Source organism: Melanotaenia boesemani, chromosome 19 (assembly GCF_017639745.1).
Source record: "Melanotaenia boesemani isolate fMelBoe1 chromosome 19, fMelBoe1.pri, whole genome shotgun sequence".
NCBI classification, from domain to species: Eukaryota; Metazoa; Chordata; class Actinopteri; order Atheriniformes; family Melanotaeniidae; genus Melanotaenia; species Melanotaenia boesemani.
The window spans coordinates 4,060,655-4,080,265 of record NC_055700.1 but is presented as its reverse complement, the minus strand read 5'-3'; the positions used below and the strand labels follow the sequence as shown (position 1 = coordinate 4,080,265).

The following is a 19,611-nucleotide window of genomic DNA, read 5'->3' as shown; positions in this document are numbered from 1 at the left end:
GGTGGTGCAGACGTGAAGAGACAGTAAGTTGCGTTAGGTCTGGACGTAATGGCTTGGGCTGGTCCCTGTAAGGTCCAGCCGAGGAGCGTCTTTACAGCTGCTGGCCCGCCGGGTGGTCCTAGTCTGACTGGCTCTATAGGTGTAATGAGGTGGGTGTAGTTGGCGCCAATCAGTAACATGGGACGGACTTTGTTTAGAGGTGGGAGGGGCAAACCTGACAGGTGTTTATACTTCTGCTGGAGAGAGACAACTGGATGGGAATGCTCTGCTAGACTCAGTTGCTCGGCGGTGAAGGCATGTTGGATACTGTACACCTTGTCAGGATTAGTGGCTGGGGATATGGTGAAAGACACAGTCGCCCCTTGGAGCTTCTCAACTTCCTGTCTGACTGTACGGAGAGCTAACACCTCTTTAGTTCCCTTGAGACCCAACTGTTTGGCAGCAGACTGAAGCAGTATTGTCCGCTCAGATCCATCCTCTAAAATAGCATACGTCTCTAGAGATTTGTCACCGTTTCTCAGAAACACCTTAATAATCTTCAGTAGCACTTTACAGTCACAGACTGGGCGGTCCACATACATGATTTTGTTGGCAGTGTTTACCAGGCAGTTCTCTGGTCGCGGTGGAACCGGTGCCTGTTCCCCCTCTTCCCTCTCATTCACCTCGTGCAGCACTAGCAGGTGTTTTCGACCACAGGTCTTACATGGAGCTTTAAGAGTGCACTTTGCAGCATGATGATTACGTCCGCAATGCCAGCACTTATTATTCACTTTGATCCATGTCCCCTTTTGTTCTTTAGTCAAGTCTTTGAAGTTGGAACAGTTGTTCAGAAAATGCTTATCATTGTCGCAATAGGGACAGTAGGCTGTGAACTTCTCCCCTTTCTTAGACTTGTTGGCGGGATATTCGGGTGCAGATGGTGCTGGTGCAATGCTTGATCCTGCAGCCTTCTCGGTGCTCAGGAGGATAGTAGCAGACTTACTTGGGTGGTTAGGAGTGCGTCTGGTATCACACTTCTTGTTACATGACTCCTCTTTCTTAGGGGGCTTAATGCTGTCTTCCTGAACTTCTAGCTCATATTCCAGCCAATCAGCAAAGTCAACGAGGGTAGGAATGGCCAGCCTCAGGGGGTGGATAAATCTCTTAAAGCTGGCGTTGAGATCGTAAGGGAGTTTACTTAGCAGCTGAGAAACGTGAGAGCCACAGGTTAACTCTACTTGGCCGCTCTGGCCCAATTGTTCTAACATGCCAACTAGGGACCGCACATTGAGGGCAAACAGTCTGAAGCTCTTAACATCACCACTGCGTATATTAGGACCGTCCATTAACTCTGCAATCCTTTGTACAGCAAGCTTATGTGGCTGTCCATACATCTTAGTTAGAGCCAGCATCGTATCTGTGTAGGGCTGCCAGGAGTTAGAATAGGAGTCTGCCACGAGAGAAGCTTCTTCACACTTAAGGTGATCTGTGAGGATCTGATATTTGTATCTCTCAGTAGCATCCTCTGGTGACAGATTCTCCAAAGCGATTTTTATACGTGTAAACTCTCTGGGGTTTGGTGATGTAAGGCTGGGGATGGTGGGCTTTGGCCCCCTGTATGTGCTCTCTCTTCGTGGCTCGTCAGAGTAGGGAGTTCGGGGAAATGAAGAGTCTCTGCCTGCATAGAATGGAGCACCCTGCTGAGGTGTGGCTGCATAATATGGATCATAGGTACGACCTCCGGAAGCCCGGGAAACTCTAGGTCGAGCTAAATCTTGTGCCGGGTTTCCTGGGGGGCTGAATGTCAGATACTGTGGCTTTTGGTAGAATAAGGAATTGGTTGGTGGTTGGGAGTGTCCATAACTGCCACCGTATACTACCTGGGGTAAAGGAGGTGGGGGCAAAGGCTGATGTGCTGCTGGCTGGGTCTGTAAAGCAACCATCAGGCTCTGAAACTGTTTACGGAGCTCAGCATTCTCCTGACGCATCTCTGTAAGAGCAGCATGAAACTCAGAAACTTGGCTGTTCTGCTGCCCCTTGGTGGCTTGCGTCCTAGATTGGTGAAACACCCGTTCTTGCTCCTCCACGTCCTCCAAGTTCACCGTATCGAAGCTCTGGCTGACTGGTGGTGATGGTGATCCAGTGGTTGGACGCTCTGACATTGCGGGCTCCACTGATGGTGGAAATCTACCCGGCGTTCCCGGTCCACTCAGGTCGTAATCCAACAAATAGGAAGGCACTGACACGTTTCGTTTGGGTCGGGGGTACGTTGTAGCTGACTCTGGGTTCTGCATCTTCAAACAGTGAATTGACAATCCGGCTCGAAGGACCATTGAAAGATAGGAATAGTGCTGTGCTGGTTGGAGTGTTCAAATCCCTGTTGTGAGTCCGGTTAGAACTCCAAAGAATGAGTCGGCTTTACTTATGCAGGGTTTATTTAACCAACTGAGTTTTACAGTCTGTCCCTTATACACACTGGAGGTCTTGGTTGTGTGGTTCTAAAACAGAAATAAAATAATATCAGCACCTAACTAATACAAACACAGGTGCAGTTGCAACATAAAGGCACAAAGTATGCAGTTTCTACATGAACACAGCTGCTTGGTAGCAAGCGTAGCCTGCTCATGTGAACAGCGCATGGCATCAATTAAGCGAATGAACCAGTATATTTAACAAATAAACTGTCTTAACATCACTTAGCATCACTTACTGGATTTCACGCACACATATCCAAGTGAGGTTACCAACAAACTGTAAACTAAGACTTAAAGAAAAGTCACACTAAACTTAGGACGGTAAAACTCCTCTTGTAGTCTCCTCTTTCTCTCCACTCTGGCCTGACAAGCTGCTCATGAGTAGTCTAGGCTCCGCCCCTTAAAGGGCCAGAATGTCAGTCCTTTAGGCAGCCTTTTCCACAATAGTGACACTCAACAAGACACATGTACAATGCATGTGTGGCAGGATGGTGTTTCCCTCCAGGCCACTGTGGGGCGTTGGGCTTTTGATATTATGACACACTGATGAAGCAGTAGTGCTGAGTATTTAAGCCCAGGTGTAGTGTATTATACTCTACTCTTCTTCCTCTGCCTTCATGGTGGTGTGTCCGTGTGCTTTGGTCGGCATGGCAGCTTTGGTCACACTATCTGGAACTAGCACGGCGATCTCCTGTGTGGGAAAAGTGTTTGTGGCGTGGGGCGCTCAGGTGCAGTACCGCTTGTGCGTGAGGCGAAGCGCCATTTGGTTTCTCTCCGTCCCCTCCGGAATTCACTGACGCTGCACTGGTGGCTGCTGGACATTACAGATCTTCGGTCGGAGTCATTAATCCCTGGCGGCCTGCTGGTTTGGCTTTACACAGGCTACGTTTTGGTTTTAAGAGACTTTGCACGAGCAATCAAGTGTTCGTGCATCTGAACCTCCTGGATCCATATTTTTTTTATTTTTTTATTGCAAATTATACATTTTTATTATTTTTTCTTTTGTGGGCATTTTTAATTGTTTTATAAAGTTTATATTGTTTGTTGTGGGTTTTTAACATTTTATTTGTATGCAGGTGCTGGGACCCGAGGCAGCTCCCCTTATCCTGGTGGTGGCTTTTCTTCAGCGTGTAGAGCACGGGTGGTTTGGTTTGTTTCTCCTGTTTGGTTTGATGCTGCTGCTGGTCCCAGCCCCAAACTTTTAGTAAGATTGTTTTTTTTTTTACTTTACGCTCATTAAACTGTGTTTATAAACTGAACTGTTTCTGCCCTGTGGTGAAATAACGAATCAGCGTGCCTAAGAGCAATAAGAATAAGTGTTTCCAGAGATAGTCCTTTGTCTGGGTGGCGTTGTTGGACAACATTTCCCCGTGGCTATTTACTGGCCACTTAGACCCATCAGCTACTTCATATCACCACATATGCATTAAAGCTGTTTTATTTACCTGATCGATGCAGCAAGGTGTGCTGGTGGCAGCAGGAGCATCCAGGATGCTGTTCGGCTCCGTCTCTGATGAAGTAAACATGGATCAGAACCAGATTTTATACAAAAAAAGATGCAACACAGGTGAAGTAAATCAGCTCAGCTATTTGGGTGATATCTGAGAACAACTCTTAGGTCTATACAGAAACTCTAACGCTGCTTGTCCTGTTTACTAACCTTCAAACTCCTCTGAGGTTGCGGTGTTTTCACTGCAGATGATCGCCTCCAGAAGCCCCACGCTTCATTTGCTGCGGCGTTGCCTGAGTAGGCAGGTCGGTGGTCCGAGTGGTGGAATTTTCTGGTTTTTCCTTTCATCTCACTCTGGTTGTTGCGGTTCTTAATTTATTTTTAGTCTTGTGTGGGTTTTCTCCATGTGCTGCTTCGCGTTGTGATAAATCTCAGCGTTCCCTAACTGAGAACTGATCATCACGAATATTTTTATATTCCGCTGCGAGCCTTCAAAACCTCTCCGAATGTCATCTGTGGCGTAGACGGTTAGAAGAGCTTCGACCTCCTCGTCGGTCCATTTATCGCATGCTGTTTTGCTGTTGCCGTCCATTTCTGCAACCGTGGTTTTTAAATATGACACGAATGCGGAAATCTTGCAAGGGGTGTAGCTACCAGTCACCAAAAACATACCTCATGAGGGTTTCTATGGAACCTCGAAAAGACCCTACCTCGGAGTAGGAGCTAAAATGGTTATAGAAACTGAGGGTCTTTACCCCTAGTTCTTATATGTCCCAATGCACCAAAAAATGTCCTGGTTCCTGAAAAGGTTATAGAAACTTCAAAAGGTTCCTACAATCAGAAAGGGGCTATGGAGATGGGATGGCAAGTGGTACCATTTGTCCAAAGTGTTGATGAGTTTCTTAAATCCCGGATTGTTCACTGTGTTAACTGAGCACTGGTCTTTGGAGAGTAAAAAGTTATGTTTGTTCATGATATTTGTTATCTCTTGGTGTCTCTGGGAGCTGGTGGATTATTTGGTCGTAACTCACAAAAATTGAACATGTTTCTGTTTTCTTGCGTGGCGTCACAAGCCCCTGTATACACGTCTACGTGAACAAGCTCAGATTGAGTCCGACCAGACCTCATGGGCAAAGGCCCGGCTAACCTGTGTCCAGGCAAGGGAAATGTAGGTCTACTATTAATGATCTTCATAGAAGTCTTTTTAAACAACAGCAACTATACAGTGTGTTAGAAATTTAGCTGCATATGGTTATAACTCACATATACTAATAATAATCACATGTATATTTAGTTTTCTTTATTAATTTAATATTGTTAATCCATTCACTTTTACATTTTCATATTGTGTGTTCTCATTCTACAGAATACTGAAGTTACAGTTTTCATTGTGTGTGTGTGTGTGAGGTCAGACTGACCACTTTCTTCCCAGAGCTCTGATATGACAGAGTTGAGACTGGTTTTCCACCTGCTAGATAGCAATAGTTGTTTGGGATATCAGCTTGTTGTGGTATGTGGGCTTTGTCTGAAAACTGGAAGAAAGTGGCGCCACTAAGTCTTTTATTTCTCATATTATTATTTTGCTGTTTGACCTTCAGCTGGAGACCAGCTGAATAAAACTGTTTCTCTCTGATGAATCATCAGATTCTCTGCCGATTTCATGCGAGTCAGGACGATCACTCTTATTACTTGCAAGTAATTCTTTTATTCAATACTTCTCCTGTAAATAAACCTTATATACTTTTTCTCGTTCCACACCCGTCGTTGTCGGGCAGGATTTCGCGAGTGACCAGGGGGACCCAACGATGGTGTCTGACCGATCTGAACCTGATTTTCAGGCATTATTTTTGAAAGGGGGACAAGCACTGAGCCTGTAGCAGGCAGAAAAAAAACACTTTTTGAGAACATTTTCTTTTTCTTCCATTTCTCATCCTCCATGAGAAAATATACAAGTTGTCAAATAATCTGATCAGTCTGAGGAAATGTTTTGTGATGCTTCACAACGCTCAATATATGCACAAGGATACATTTTCTGAAGTTAAGTGACACTCTGCTTGCAATGAAGAATGCTTTTTGCTCACACACACACACACACACACACACACTGAAAATTTATTTTTAGCATTATCAAATCTCTGTAAGAAAACACTTCCAACTTTCCTCACACACACACACACACACACACACACACACTCTGTAGGATAAATATAACCCTATTTTCCTTTTTCTCCTTTTCTTCCTCCTCGGTTAGGAAGAGGTACATTAATGAAAGAAGAAGTGCTAAGTTTGTGGAGGCCATAGCTATGTTACCAACAACCAGTGCAGAGTCAGTTGATGGACTCCTGGATCATTTCAATCTGAAAGTCTTGAATGTAATGGATGCTGTTGCACCGATAAGAATCAAGAGCACTTTGAGCAAACAGAAAACACCATGGAGAAACACCACTGTGGTCACCAGCCTAAAAAGAGAATGCAGAAAAACTGAGCGGAAATGGCGGAAAAATAAACTTCAAATTTACTATGAGCTGTACAAACAAAGCGTGCGTAACTATAACAATGAGCTGTGCAAGGCCAGAGAGCTGCATTTATTTGAAATGATTAGCAGGAATGTCAACAATTCTCTCTGTTTACTATGATTGAAAAACTTACTAGTCCTCCTAAACAGATAAGCCCAGAGCTCCTTTCCACTGAGAAATGCAACCAATTTGCAAACTTTTTCAGCCAAAAAATTAAAACAATTAGGCAAAACATAATTCCACACAGTCACACAAGACAATTAGTCTGTGTCTAAAACCCGGAAATAATTATGATGTTATGTCGCAATTTAAAATGGTGAATTTAAAAATCCTACAAGAAACAGTTTGGCATTTGAAATCAACAACATGCACTCTGGACATGATACCATCCGACTTTTTAAAAACAGTTTTTACGTCAGTAGAAAGTGATCTCCTACTGATAGTTAACAGCTCACTGGCATCAGGCATTTTTCCCAAGTCACTAAAGATAGCTGCTATTAAGCCTCCTAAAGAAAAGGACTCTAGACGCCTCTATAATGAACAACTATAGACCTGTCTCTAACCTCTCTTTTATATCCAAGATTATTGAGAAAGTTGTATTTCACCAGCTTCATGCCTTTTTAAATGAAAGTGGAAATCTTGATAAATTTCAGTCCGGCTTCCGATCTCATCACAGCACTGAAACAGCTCTGGTCAAAGTGCTAAATGACATTAGGTTGAATACTGATTCTGGTCAAGTATCAGTCCTGGTTCTGTTGGATCTCAGTGCTGCGTTTGATACTGTAGATCACAGAATCCTGTTGCACTGGCTGGAAAACTGGGTTGGACTTTCTGGAGCAGTTCTTAACTGGTTCAGGTCCTATTTAGAAGGCCGGAGTTATTTTGTTACGATCGGCAGCTATGAATCCGAGCGAGTGGCCATCGCTTGTGGAGTCCCCCAGGGGTCAGTCCTTGGACCTCTTCTGTTCAACTTGTATATGCTTCCTTTGGGTCAAATATTACAGAACTATAGCATTAATTATCAAAGTTATGCAGATGATACCCAACTTTATGTGTCTCTGTCACCAGATGACTGCAGTCCAATAGACTTATTGTGTCAGTGTCTGGAGCAAATAAACACCTGGATGAGGGAGAATTTTCTAAAATTAAATGAAGACAAAACTGAGATTATTCTGTTTGGTAGCAAAGAGAAGAGGATCAGCATTGGCAAACACCTGGAGACTCGGGCTCTTAAAATCACTGATCAAGTTCGTAACCTTGGAGTGTTGATAGAATCAGACCTGACTTTCAGCAGCCACATCAAAGCTGTCACTAAGAAGCTTTTTACCAGCTCAGAAACATCAACATAATTAAAAGTTTAGTCTCCCAGAAAGACCAAGAGAAACTCATCCATGCATTTATCTCCAGTAGACTGGATTACTGTAATGGTCTTTTAACAGGACTTCCTAAACAGAGCATTAAACATCTGCAGCTCATCCAGATGCTACTGCTAGAGTTTTAACCAGGACTAAGAGATCTGAACACATCACACCAGTTTTGAAATCTTTACACTGGCTTCCAGTCAGTCACAGAATAGATTTTAAAACCCTTCTGATCGTTTACAAATCCCAGAATGGTTTAGGCCCAGAATACATCTGTGATATGTTCAGAGAATATAAACCTAGCAGAGCTCTTAGATTCAAAAACTCTGGTCAACTAGTCCAGACCAGAGTCCAGACTAAACATGGAGAAGCAGCATTTAGCTATTATGCTGCAAACAAGTGGAACAAACTGCCAGTGGGAAATTAAACTTTCACCAAATGTAGACATTTTTAAATCCAGGTTAAAAACATTTCTTTTCTCATGCGCCTATGCATGAAATCTGCACAGTAGCTTTTTAACTTATCTTGCTTTTAATCATTTTAATGTAATTTATTATTTTATTGTCTTTCCCCACACTGAAATTTTACTTCTTGCATTTTATCTGTTTTATTTCATTAATTGCATGGTTTTAATCTTTTCTTTTTTTTTTCTTTATTATTGCTTTCTGCACCCTGCTGAAATGTTTTAAGGTAAAGCACTTTGAATTGTCTTGTACATGAAATGTGCTATACAAATAAATTTGCCTTGCCTTGCCTCCCTCCGTCTCTGACTGAGACACCCTCTCCTTAAGCTCACCTGACCCGATTCACTTCTTCCGCCAGGATAAAAGTCAGCAGAGACCCACTGATATAAAAAAACACTCTATCACCACCATGTCCTACGAACTGAGACTGATGCCCACCCCTACCTGCTCCACCTGCTCCTACCTGCTCCACCTGATCCTCTATAGGATTCAAGATCTCCAACAATTACCACCAGAGAGTTTTTCTGCTTCGAGTTTCAAAGAGACTGAAACCAGATGTTTGATGGACGCGTAAACATCTGCTTTTGGATGGTGGAACACCATCCTCCACAACGCTCCTGATCATGCCTTTTATTCAGAGGACAAGACCAAAGCTTACAAGAAAACAAGACAAGAAAACTGTGTGACCTTTCCAGCCCAGTTTCCGTGGTGGCGTGGCCTCTGGGCTGAGGTGGGTGGTGAGGGCCAGAGGTTGGAAACCCATCCAGGTCTGCTGACCAGAGAGAGAACATCCATGTGGTGAGAAGGGTCATTGGGCATAAAATCAAAAGGCGGTTTGCCATCTGACTGATCCCCGGCAGAGCTGACTCGGTGATGGAAGCAGTCATGTGACCATGTCACACTGATGGTGAGACATTCTGATTTCTTACCATAAATAGTTCATGATTTAATACAAAACTCTGTTAATACACTGAAGTTTAACACATCTTATCTTTTATGAAGAGAAGACGCTAAAAGTAAACGAAAGACAGCTTCAGTTCTAGAGTAGGTCTGCACATAAGACGAGTTCACAGCTGGAACAAGAGACACATACATGTACACACACATTTACATGAACAAACACACACACACACTCACTGCAATGAAGTACCTGTTGCTACTGACGACATGACAACATGACATGATGAGCTACTAACCCTGTCTTGTTTTGAAAACAGAGAACATGTTTAGCGAGCTGGTGGCAACAACCTTTCCTCAGTTATCAAGCACTGATCGGCTCCTTGTTTTTAAAGAAAGAGGAATTAGTAAAACGAGATGAAAATAATATTTTCTTTATTTGATCCCTTCAGATGCATCCTAACGGTGACTCACTGACACATGAATTTATATTTCCTCCAGATTACCGTCTAACCGCTGACCCAGGATCTGATAAGATGGTTTCTCTCTCATTCCTACAGCTGAAGCAGTGAGAGAGTAAAACCTTCCTGCCAGAGGTGGAAATGCCAACATACTGATCCTTATGTGCTTTTATGTAAATACCGAACGGCAGTTTCCCTGCTTGGTTCTGTGGTGATGCAAGCTGCAAGTCCCCTGATTTCCTGACAACTTTAAGTGTGTGTGTGATTTGCACAAAAACTGCTTGTGTGTCTCTGGGTCCTGATTATTTTATTTTTGCTCACATTTAGTTTAAGTTAAGCTTTTGAATTTCTTGGTGTCCAGAATTTATAATAAACCTGAAACAGTTTCCATTTTGCTCTTAAAAAGGCTGCATAATAACTTTCAGCCGTGGTCTCATGTGTGAACCATAACATGCTGCATTTAGGGGTTATTTGCAGCCACATCCAAATATACTGGAAGGATTTTCTTTGGTATTGATCTGTCATGGCTCATTGGTAAATTAAAATGGATAACATGGCTCTTTGAGATAAAGGTCTCAAACATATTTAAAAGAAGAAAAATACATGCTATTTTACTTTTAAGAATCAACACTGAAGGCCTGATCTATATTTCAATCAAGCAAACTAAGGATCTGAAATCTGTCAGAAAGAAGAAGAAGAAAAAAAAGAGGATGGATTAATAAACAGTTTGCTTAGAGGAAAATAAATCCCTGGTACTGAGAGAAAATGGTGATTAATAAATGGAAAAAATTAAAACAAATTAAAGGAGCTCCTCTTTTAACTGTCAGCAAATAACCAGATGGAAATTAGTTTAAGTAAAAGAAAGGAAACTTGAAAAACTAGTTCAACAAACCTACATTAATATAGATAAAATAGTTTTTTTTTTTTTTTTGGTTGTTGTTAGTATTTGCAATAACAGGGGAAAGTACACTGTAAGAATTAATACAGAGCGGTACCGGGAGAAAATACAAACTATTTCATAATAATCTGATTCTCTTGTGAAATAAAAATAAAAGATTTGTAAAAGAAGAAAAGAGAAAAAGCTGCTTGAACAAAATTTGGTGAAGATGGACACATAATTAACAGAAATTGAAATTGGTTTAATGTCCATATCATCTTGGAGTTTAAAGAATTGATTAAGAAAACTCCAGCAGACTTCATGTCTTTCCAAAACGATGCCATATTGGCCTTCAAGGATCCTCCTACATGCAGGGAAAATCTACCTGCTCTGATTTGGCTTTTCTGCAGAACGAGTGACGTAACTGACAAAGTTCTGACTGACCTGAACGAACAGACTGACTTTACTTGACCTTTTCATTCCAGCAGGATTTTCTCCAGGACGCTGCTCTGCTTCCACACAGGGATGGTTGCTGTGTTTCATAATGCTGCTACTCTGACGCCATTAACCAGAAACACCTTTATTTTCCTGATAAGCAGGACTGATGATGTGGATCTGTCTACAGGAAAAGACGTCTACACTAAATCTCTTTTGAATATGTGTGTGTGCATTTTGAAAATCAAACATGATATTGACCCTTGTGACATTCTGGGATAAACTTTTACAGGAAGGATATTATCACCGTGTACACATTAATTCATCTTATCATACTGCTGATGATGCTGCTTTCACAGGAGTGATACCGGAGCAGTGGCCTTCAGGATCCAGTCGTACAATCTGGTTATTTTATAATAACTTGTGTTTCTAGATTACAGGAACAAGCAGATTTTATAATAAATATCTGATATGTTTATGTTGGTTTGTGCATGTATGACACTATCCTGTGGTTTGAGTGAATGTTGACGTGTTTTAGAATGTTTGTCCACATCTTTCTCGCACATGCAAGATAACAATAGTTGTTTGGGATATCTGTTCCTCATATTATTATTTTGCTGTTTGACCTTCAGCTGGAGACCAGCTGAATAAAACAGTTTCTCTCTGATGAATCATCAGAGTCTCTCCCGATTTCATGCCAGTCGAGACGATCGCTCTCTTACTTGCAAGTAATTCTTTTACTCAATACTTCTCCTGTAAATAAACCTTATATACTTTTATTCGTTCCAGACTCTTGGTAATTTTTCTACAACTATACAGTGATAAACAACCACAACAAAAAAAAGACAGAAAATTACTTAATAATGCAAATTAGGGAAGAAAAATCTAAATACCAATAAACAAAATGAAGGAAAAATGAAAATTGAACAAAGGGGAGAAAATAATTCTATAAATAAATAACTCAGTGGTGCTAACTCAGCATATGTGTGTTTCACTAAGTTTCAGGGGCCTCTTTAACAGTGTAAAGGTGCTAAGCCTGTTGCTTAAAGCGCCTGAAGTGTTGCTAATGGGAACTTTTCCTGACACATCGTCGTCGCTGTCATACTTGTGTACAAAAGCCAAGTCCAAGCCATCTTTGTCGTTTTGTTCTTTTATTACTTAAAGTGCTCAATAAATCCATAAGTTGCAGTTCTCACCGACCATTCCCAATGTACAAGTATTACCTATCCATACAGCCACGTGTTTCATTCTTCTGTCCAACATTAAGGTGTAAGGATTGAGTGGACCATCAATGAATGAATAATGAACGGTCAAAAGCTGTGTTCACCTTCCTACCAGCAACACCTGTCACCTGCAGAAAGGTTCCCACTTAAATAAGCAGCGACATAGGCTACACATGCTACCACCTAGTGCCCAAACTAAATATATATACAAACACTTAAAATGGCTCCTACAAACAGTGTGAACTAGTATGTGAATGCCTTTAGTCTGTGTCTGTTTTATGTCTGGAGTGAGGGATGATTCATAAGAATGCAAACTTTTAAAGATACAATATATAACTATGCAACTATAATCAAGGAGAACTTCCTGTAGCTATTTTAAAGCATTAATTACAAATGTTGTGCTCTCTCCCCTTCTTATATCATGCAGGTTAATTAGTAAATGGAAACAAACTTTAAGTGTCTTATTCTGTGCTATGAAATTGTGGGTATCAATCGACATTACTCAGCATCGCCACCTACAGTTGGGGACTGTAAACAGACAGCATTACGCTGCATAAAAATTATCTTTAAAAAAACTACATGCAAGTTTTTCCTTAATATCTTGTCTGTGGAGAGGCCACTGAAAACAAGCCCACAACACACTTTTGGGTTAGAACCCACCAGTTCACAATCACACCAAAGCTATGTGTGCCATCTACACTTACCTGAACAGCCGAGATTCAAAATGGAGTCACCATGACCTGGTGTTGCACATTCCCTCAGAGGAGATCCAGACTCAATACAGTGAGAGTTGATCAACCACACAGATCTGTCTGAGGTCTCCTTTCTCTTTCCAACAGAAACAGCAGAACCACAGTCCAGATGTTCACAGATAACAGCTGCAGTTTTCAGGGTCCATCCATAACCAACCACTGGTCTCCATTCTCCCAGTTTCACCTCCAGTGTACCAGAACAGCGACTGGCTCCTCCCATCAACCTGACAGGATCTGAACAGAGATCAGAGAGTCATCAGTAAAAGAACAAAGTGAGTTTGATGAGAAGAGAAATGAAGCAGATCAAAGCTGCAGCTTCTCTTCTACCTGAGCAGGTGAGTCCAGCAGCTCTGCCAGGTGAGCAGGTGTTTCTATCAGAGTCTGAGCTTCTACAGTCCAGCAGAGCAGACTCATGGCCTCCACACTGGAACTCTTTGGTCCACATGGGAGCCTCCCCTTCTCCATAGAGCGCCCCCTGGAGGACTGAAGGAGGCCCACAGCCGAGCTCCCTGCAGACCACCTCTGCATCCTGCTGGTCAAAGTCAGCTTTACACACTGAGGACCAGGTCTGGTCAGACTTCACCTCCAGTCTGCCTGAACACCGACTCGATCCATTCAGCAGCCTGACAGAGTCTGGACACATCACACACCATCACACACACAGTTACACCATGATGAGGAGGAACTACTTTTTATAAATGGATCATTTTACACATCAAGAAGAAGAACAGATGATGGAATCATGAACCAAAGAAATCTGAATTCTTTCTTAGTTTCAGTTCCTCTGTCAGATGGTGGGGAGGATGCTGGTCAGGCCTGGCAGGCCCAAATGTGTCATGAAGGTCTACTGGAAACATCTGGTGAAGTCTCCTGTCAGAAAGACCTTCAACTCAGTTTTACTCTCTCCCTCTCCTGGATGATCAACCTTCTTACCCTCTCTCTAAGGGAGAAGCCAGCAACCTATCAGAAGGAAACTCATTTCAGCCGCTTGTATTCTTGACCAGTAAATCTAGAGCTTCTCTTTTCAGCTCAGCTCCTTCTTCACCACATCAAACTGATGCAGAGTCCAAATCACTGCAAACACTGCTCTGATCCACCCGTAGATCTCTTGCTACATCCTTACCTCACTCCCAAACAAGACCCCGAGATATTTAAATTCTCCACTTGGGGCAGGATCTCATTCCCGACCTAGGAGGACACTCCACACTTTTCCGGCTGAGGACCATGGTCTCACATTTGGAGCTGATGATTCTAAATTCAGCTGCTTCACACTTGGCTGGGAATTGGTCCAGTAAAAGTTGAAGATCATGGCCTGATGAAGCCAACAGAACCAAAACTTCTGCAAAAAGTAAAAAACTCAATCCTGAGACCACCAAACAGGATCTCCTCAACACCTCGACCTACAAATTCTATCTATCAAAGTTATTTACAGAATCAGTGACAAAGGGCAGTCTTGCAGAAGTCCAACCCTCAATGGAAAGAAATCCATCTTACTGCTAACAATGCAGACCAAGCTCAGGGAGCAAGGAAGACTGAACAGCTTATACAAGGGGGTCCTGAGGCACTGGACAGTGGAGCAGCCATTCACGGCCTCTCCAAACTCCCCCTCACCTCCAATATCTGAGTTTCTGCCTAAAAAAAGCCACACTCTTCTTAGCCTGCTAATACCCGTTAGCTTTCTCCAGAGTCCCACAGGCCAAAAAGGCCTGGTATGGACTTGTTCTTCAGCTTGACAGCATCCCTCACTGCAGGTGTCCACCAATGATTTTGGGGATTACAACAACTTGTGTTCTTCAACACTCCATCAAAGAACTCCAGAAAGGGAGGGGACTCTGAACTACTGTTTACAGCATAGACACAATCAAGGTCAAGACCTGTCCCTCCACCTGAAGCCAAAGGAAGGCTACCCTCTCGTTCACCTAAATGTACTGGTACCAAACTGGGGGGCAGTAAGTATGCCCACACCTGCTTGATGCCTCTCATCAGGAGCAACTCCAGAGTGAACCAGAGTCCAAACTTCATATACTGTAGGTGTAGATAGAGATAGAGAGAGAGAGAGAGAGAGAGGCAGTCAGTGTGTCTGTAGTAATCCAGACTAGTATCTTTCCATCCAGGTTCCATGTAGCTCTTGTTTGTCTCAGACCAGCAGCTATGTTCTGCCCGGTGTGATCTAGAAAAAAATTAGTCTGGAGACATTTCGTTTTCACTTTGAAATCCGTGTCAATAAAATGTAGCGTGACATTTATAAACGGCTCTATGGTGCAGCTTGACCACAGGTCCATAGCGGTGGCGAAACATTGGACTGTAACTACGTCCTTCACAAAACCTTCACCACACTCATCATACAGGACAGGAGAGACACTCCACTAACATGAGGCACATTCAGACAGAGAAGTTCTAAGAACACAGTCCTAAGAACTGTCCTAGTTCTAGGAACTGCCTTCCCCAGGGGAACTGTTTCATGTTGCATTCGTACATGAGTTGGGGGGGACCGGTGTGACACAACCATCTGCAACAGTGACGTATGACTTTAGCGCCACACAATAACAAAACAAAACCAGCAAAAAGTAACAGCAGAAAACACCACCAAGCTAATATGGAGAAGGAAGAGATCGCCGCGTTTATGCTCTGCTTGACGGGGATGTTACTGATGGACGATAAAATCAGGTCTCTCATGTCGAGGCTGGAAATTCACATAGAGAGTCAGGAGATAAAGAATCTTCTTCATTTCGTGGAGGAAGAAAGTTTCACTTAATAAACATGCAGCGATTGTATGCGTGTCGTATGAGTAAACATGTCAGACGGTATTCTACTGTCTGTGTTGAGCAGATTACAATAAATGAATATTTTAGATTGCAGGTTTATTGTAACTCGTGTTCTGTTTCAGATGTTGCTGTGGCTCATTGAACAACATGTCTCACCATCCGGCTGCTCCGGAGCAAAGCTGATGACTGGTGGAAAAAAGTTGTTCCCAGTTTTACCGATGAGCAGAGGATAGAGAATTTCTGTATGTCTAGAGACATTTCAATACATCTGTCGCCGCCCTAAAGCTGCACTGGAGAGGATGGACACAACCACCTGCTGCAGATACTGAAGGAACTGGAGTGTGTGCAGCCTTGATGTTTTACCTCCTGCCTTCCAACTAATCACAACACACCTCTTCATAATAAGCATCATGTTCTGGAAGTTGGACAGACAGAACATACATGTATACATGATTTACACATTTAAAGAGAAAATGTTCCATAGAAAATGCATCATTTGTTCACTTCTTTTGTTATGTGCAAAATAAAGATCTCATGTAGCAAAGGTGAAGGAGTCATCTGTCACTGGACGGTTGGTTGTGACTAACTTATGGTTTAGAAGAATTATGAGGACATACAGTCACACAAAATTAGCAATTTATGAAGGTTGAAATGTAAAAAGGGGTGGTAAGATGTTTACAGGTGTGTACTTTTATAAGTGTCCACAAGTATTTGATGCCAGACCTTCGTTAAACTTCATCCTGTGATATGCAGCATTTTAAGAAGTTGATAAACTGGAATGTAATGCACACCTGAGGATTAAGACTTAAAACGTTGTGAGCAAAAATGGATTATTTAATATTTCATAGCTATTATTGGTTAATAACTACCTAATATATTTATTAGCTAATATTTCATAGATGTGGCCAAACCACATCTAACTGACAAAACTGAAAACTTCTGACTCTTTACAAAGTCATTTATTTTTATAGTGAAAACAGAAATGCAGAAATAACTATTTACATGTGCTATGATGATGCATATCACTTTGGCTTTTCTTGCCATCCTGTCCAGTACATCCAGAGACCCTCCATCACAGATCTCTGCTGGCTTCAGCTCTGCCCGTCTTCTGCCTTCTTTGTGCCTGTTCCTGAAAGACCTGCAGCATGTTGGAGCTGCATCGCTTTGCCTCTGCTGTTCAGCATCTAACAGCTTGTCCTGCACAGCAGCCAGAAGAGTGTCAGCCCTTTTTCTATTTCATGGAAAAAACAGGGAGAGTGGAGACAGGTGCTTAACACACAGCAACTAAAATAAAACATTTTGAAGTGTAATATAGTGACACTCAACAAGACACATGTACAATGCATGTGTGGCAGGATGGTGTTTCCCTCCAGGCCACTGTGGGGCGTTGGGCTTTTGATATTATGACACACTGACGAAGCAGTAGTGCTGAGTATTTAAGCCCAGGTGTAGTGTATTATACTCTACTCTTCTTCCTCTGCCTTCATGGTGGCGTGTCCGTGTGCTTTGGTCGGCGTGGCAGCTTCGGTCACACTATCTGGAACTAGCACGGCGATCTCCTGTGTGGGAGAAGTGTTTGTGGCGTGGGGCGCTCAGGTGCAGTACCGCTAGTGCGTGAGGTGGAGCGCCATTTGGTTTCTCTCCATCCCCTCCGGGATTCACTGACGCTGCACTGGTGGCTGCTGGACATTACAGATCTTCGGTCGGAGTCATTAATCCCTGGCGGCCTGCTGTTTTGGCTTTACACAGGCTACGTTTTGGTTTTAAGAGACTTTGCACGAGCAATCAAGTGTTCGTGCATCTGAACCTCCCGGATCTATATTTATTTATTTTTTATTGCCAATTATACAGTTTTATTATTTTTTCTTTTGTGGGCATTTTTAATTGTTTTATAAAGTTTATATTGTTTGTTGTGGGTTTTTAACATTTTATTTGTAAGCAGGTGCTAGGACCCGAGGCAGCTCCCCTTATCCTGGTGGTGGCTTTTCTTCAGCGTGTAGAGCACTGGTGGTTTGGTTTGTTTCTCCTGTTTGGTTTGATGCTGCTGCTGGTCCCAGCCCCAAACTTTTAGTAAGATTTTTTTTTTCTTTTTTTTACTTTACGCTCAATAAACTGTGTTTATAAACTGAACTGTCTCTGCCCTGTGGTGAAATAACGAATCAGCGAGCCTAAGAGCAATAATGTTACGACCCCAGGGTTGTAATCCGGCTAATGATTATTGCAAACAGCTGGGGCTCGTTGAAATTGCAAAGGCCGGGTCCTGAGTCCTCCTTGGACTCGCTGATTTCTGTGCCACCCACTATCCCTCCCGCAGATTGGCGCTACATCCAGCCAATCCCCATGCAGCTTAGGGAAGTCCTGAAGATAAAGCACAGCTGCGTGGATCATTCGGGAGGGAGAGACAAGACTGGGTGTCTTGTCTCCCCTCATCTTCGGGGGGTGAAGCTGGACTGCATGCGTTCTGCTTCCCCTCACCTTAGACCATCTGGGCAGACGTATGGTAGCGTTGTGGTTCGTGTGCTAGCTGTGCTAATAGATAGCCTTTTGGATGTGGGACTATTTGAGCGTATGTAGCTGGATGACTCCTGCCGGATTGTTGTCCCTAGTCGGGGACGGTAAAATAGTCCTCAAAGGTTTGGCTTACCTCTGTGTTTTCCCTGTGGGGAACGTTTAAGGCTCACGCTAGGGTTTAAGCAACATTACCCATTTGTGTGCCCTCTGCCCTTTAGTCCTTTAGTTCTTTTGAGTTGAAGTTCGGGTGTGTTTGTGTTGGGCTAGTTAGGTCATGTGTTTGATGTTCTTCACACTTAGTTTTATGGGACTGCTGTCTTTTGGCTATTAAGTTACCACACCAAGTTAGGAGCACCCTTTTATTTGTTTAGTCTGAGATGGTTTACATGGTGGATTTCATATATGGTTTCCTCATTAACCTTCTGTTTGTTTCTTTCAGCAGTTCCGCTAACCCCAACACACAGATTTACGTTGATTTCCTGTTTTACCCCTTTACCTTTTTTTTTTTTAACCTCCACAATAAAATGACGAGTTTCACCTTCACAACTGCCTACGATTGTCCTTTATGTTACGTCCCCTCTCATACCCCTAAGCTGGGTCGTAACAAATAAGAATAAGTGTTTCCAGAGATAGTCCTTTGTCTGGGTGGCGTTGTTGGACAACATTTCCCCGTGGCTATTTACTGGCCACTTAGACCCATCAGCTACTTCATACCACCACATATGCATTAAAGCTGTTTTATTTACCTGATCGATGCAGCAAGGTGTGCTGGTGGCAGCAGGAGCATCCAGGATGCTGTTCGGCTCCGTCTCTGATGAAGTAAACATGGATCAGAACCAGATTTTATACAAAAAAAGATGCAACACAGGTGAAGTAAATCAGCTCAGCTATTTGGGTGATATCTGAGAACAACTCTTAGGTCTATACAGAAACTCTAACGCTGCTTGTCCTGTTTACTAACCTTCAAACTCCTCTGAGGTTGCAGTGTTTTCACTGCAGATGATCGCCTCCAGAAGCCCCACGCAGGGCTCATTTGCTGCGGCGTTGCCTGAGTAGGCAGGTCGGTGGTCCGAGTGGTGGAATTTTCTGGTTTTTCCTTTCATCTCACTCTGGTTGCTGCGGTTCTTAATTTATTTGTAGTCTTGTGTGAGTTTTCTCCATGTGCTGCTTCGCATTGTGATAAATCTCAGCGTTCTCTAACTGAGAACTGATCATCGCCAATATTTTTATATTCCGCTGCGAGCCTTCAAAACCTCTCCGAATGTCCTCTGTGGCGTAGACGGTTAGAAGAGCTTCGACCTCCTCGTTGATCCATTTATATGGCGTTACATCGCTGCCAAATACCTTGATGAGCGTCGATTAAGAAATGCGCTGCTGAATTGATAAATACGCTCTCCAGGATATTTGGTACGCTCATCAAGGTATTTGGCAGCGATGTAACGCCAT

At 42.9% G+C, this 19,611-nt stretch overlaps 1 protein-coding gene across 1 annotated transcript in view; it reads right to left on the bottom strand.

The window, feature by feature from the left end:
• LOC121629681 (scavenger receptor cysteine-rich type 1 protein M160-like) overlaps positions 1 to 19,611 on the bottom strand; it is a 530,109-nt gene that overhangs the window by 27,565 nt on the left and 482,933 nt on the right. Inside the window, exons 20-21 of the mRNA XM_041969398.1 lie at positions 13,217 to 13,522; positions 12,842 to 13,123 (exon numbers count right to left, since the gene is read on the bottom strand). Coding sequence (XP_041825332.1) covers positions 12,842 to 13,123; positions 13,217 to 13,522 — 588 coding nt within the window. The remainder of the gene's footprint in view (positions 1 to 12,841; positions 13,124 to 13,216; positions 13,523 to 19,611) is intronic.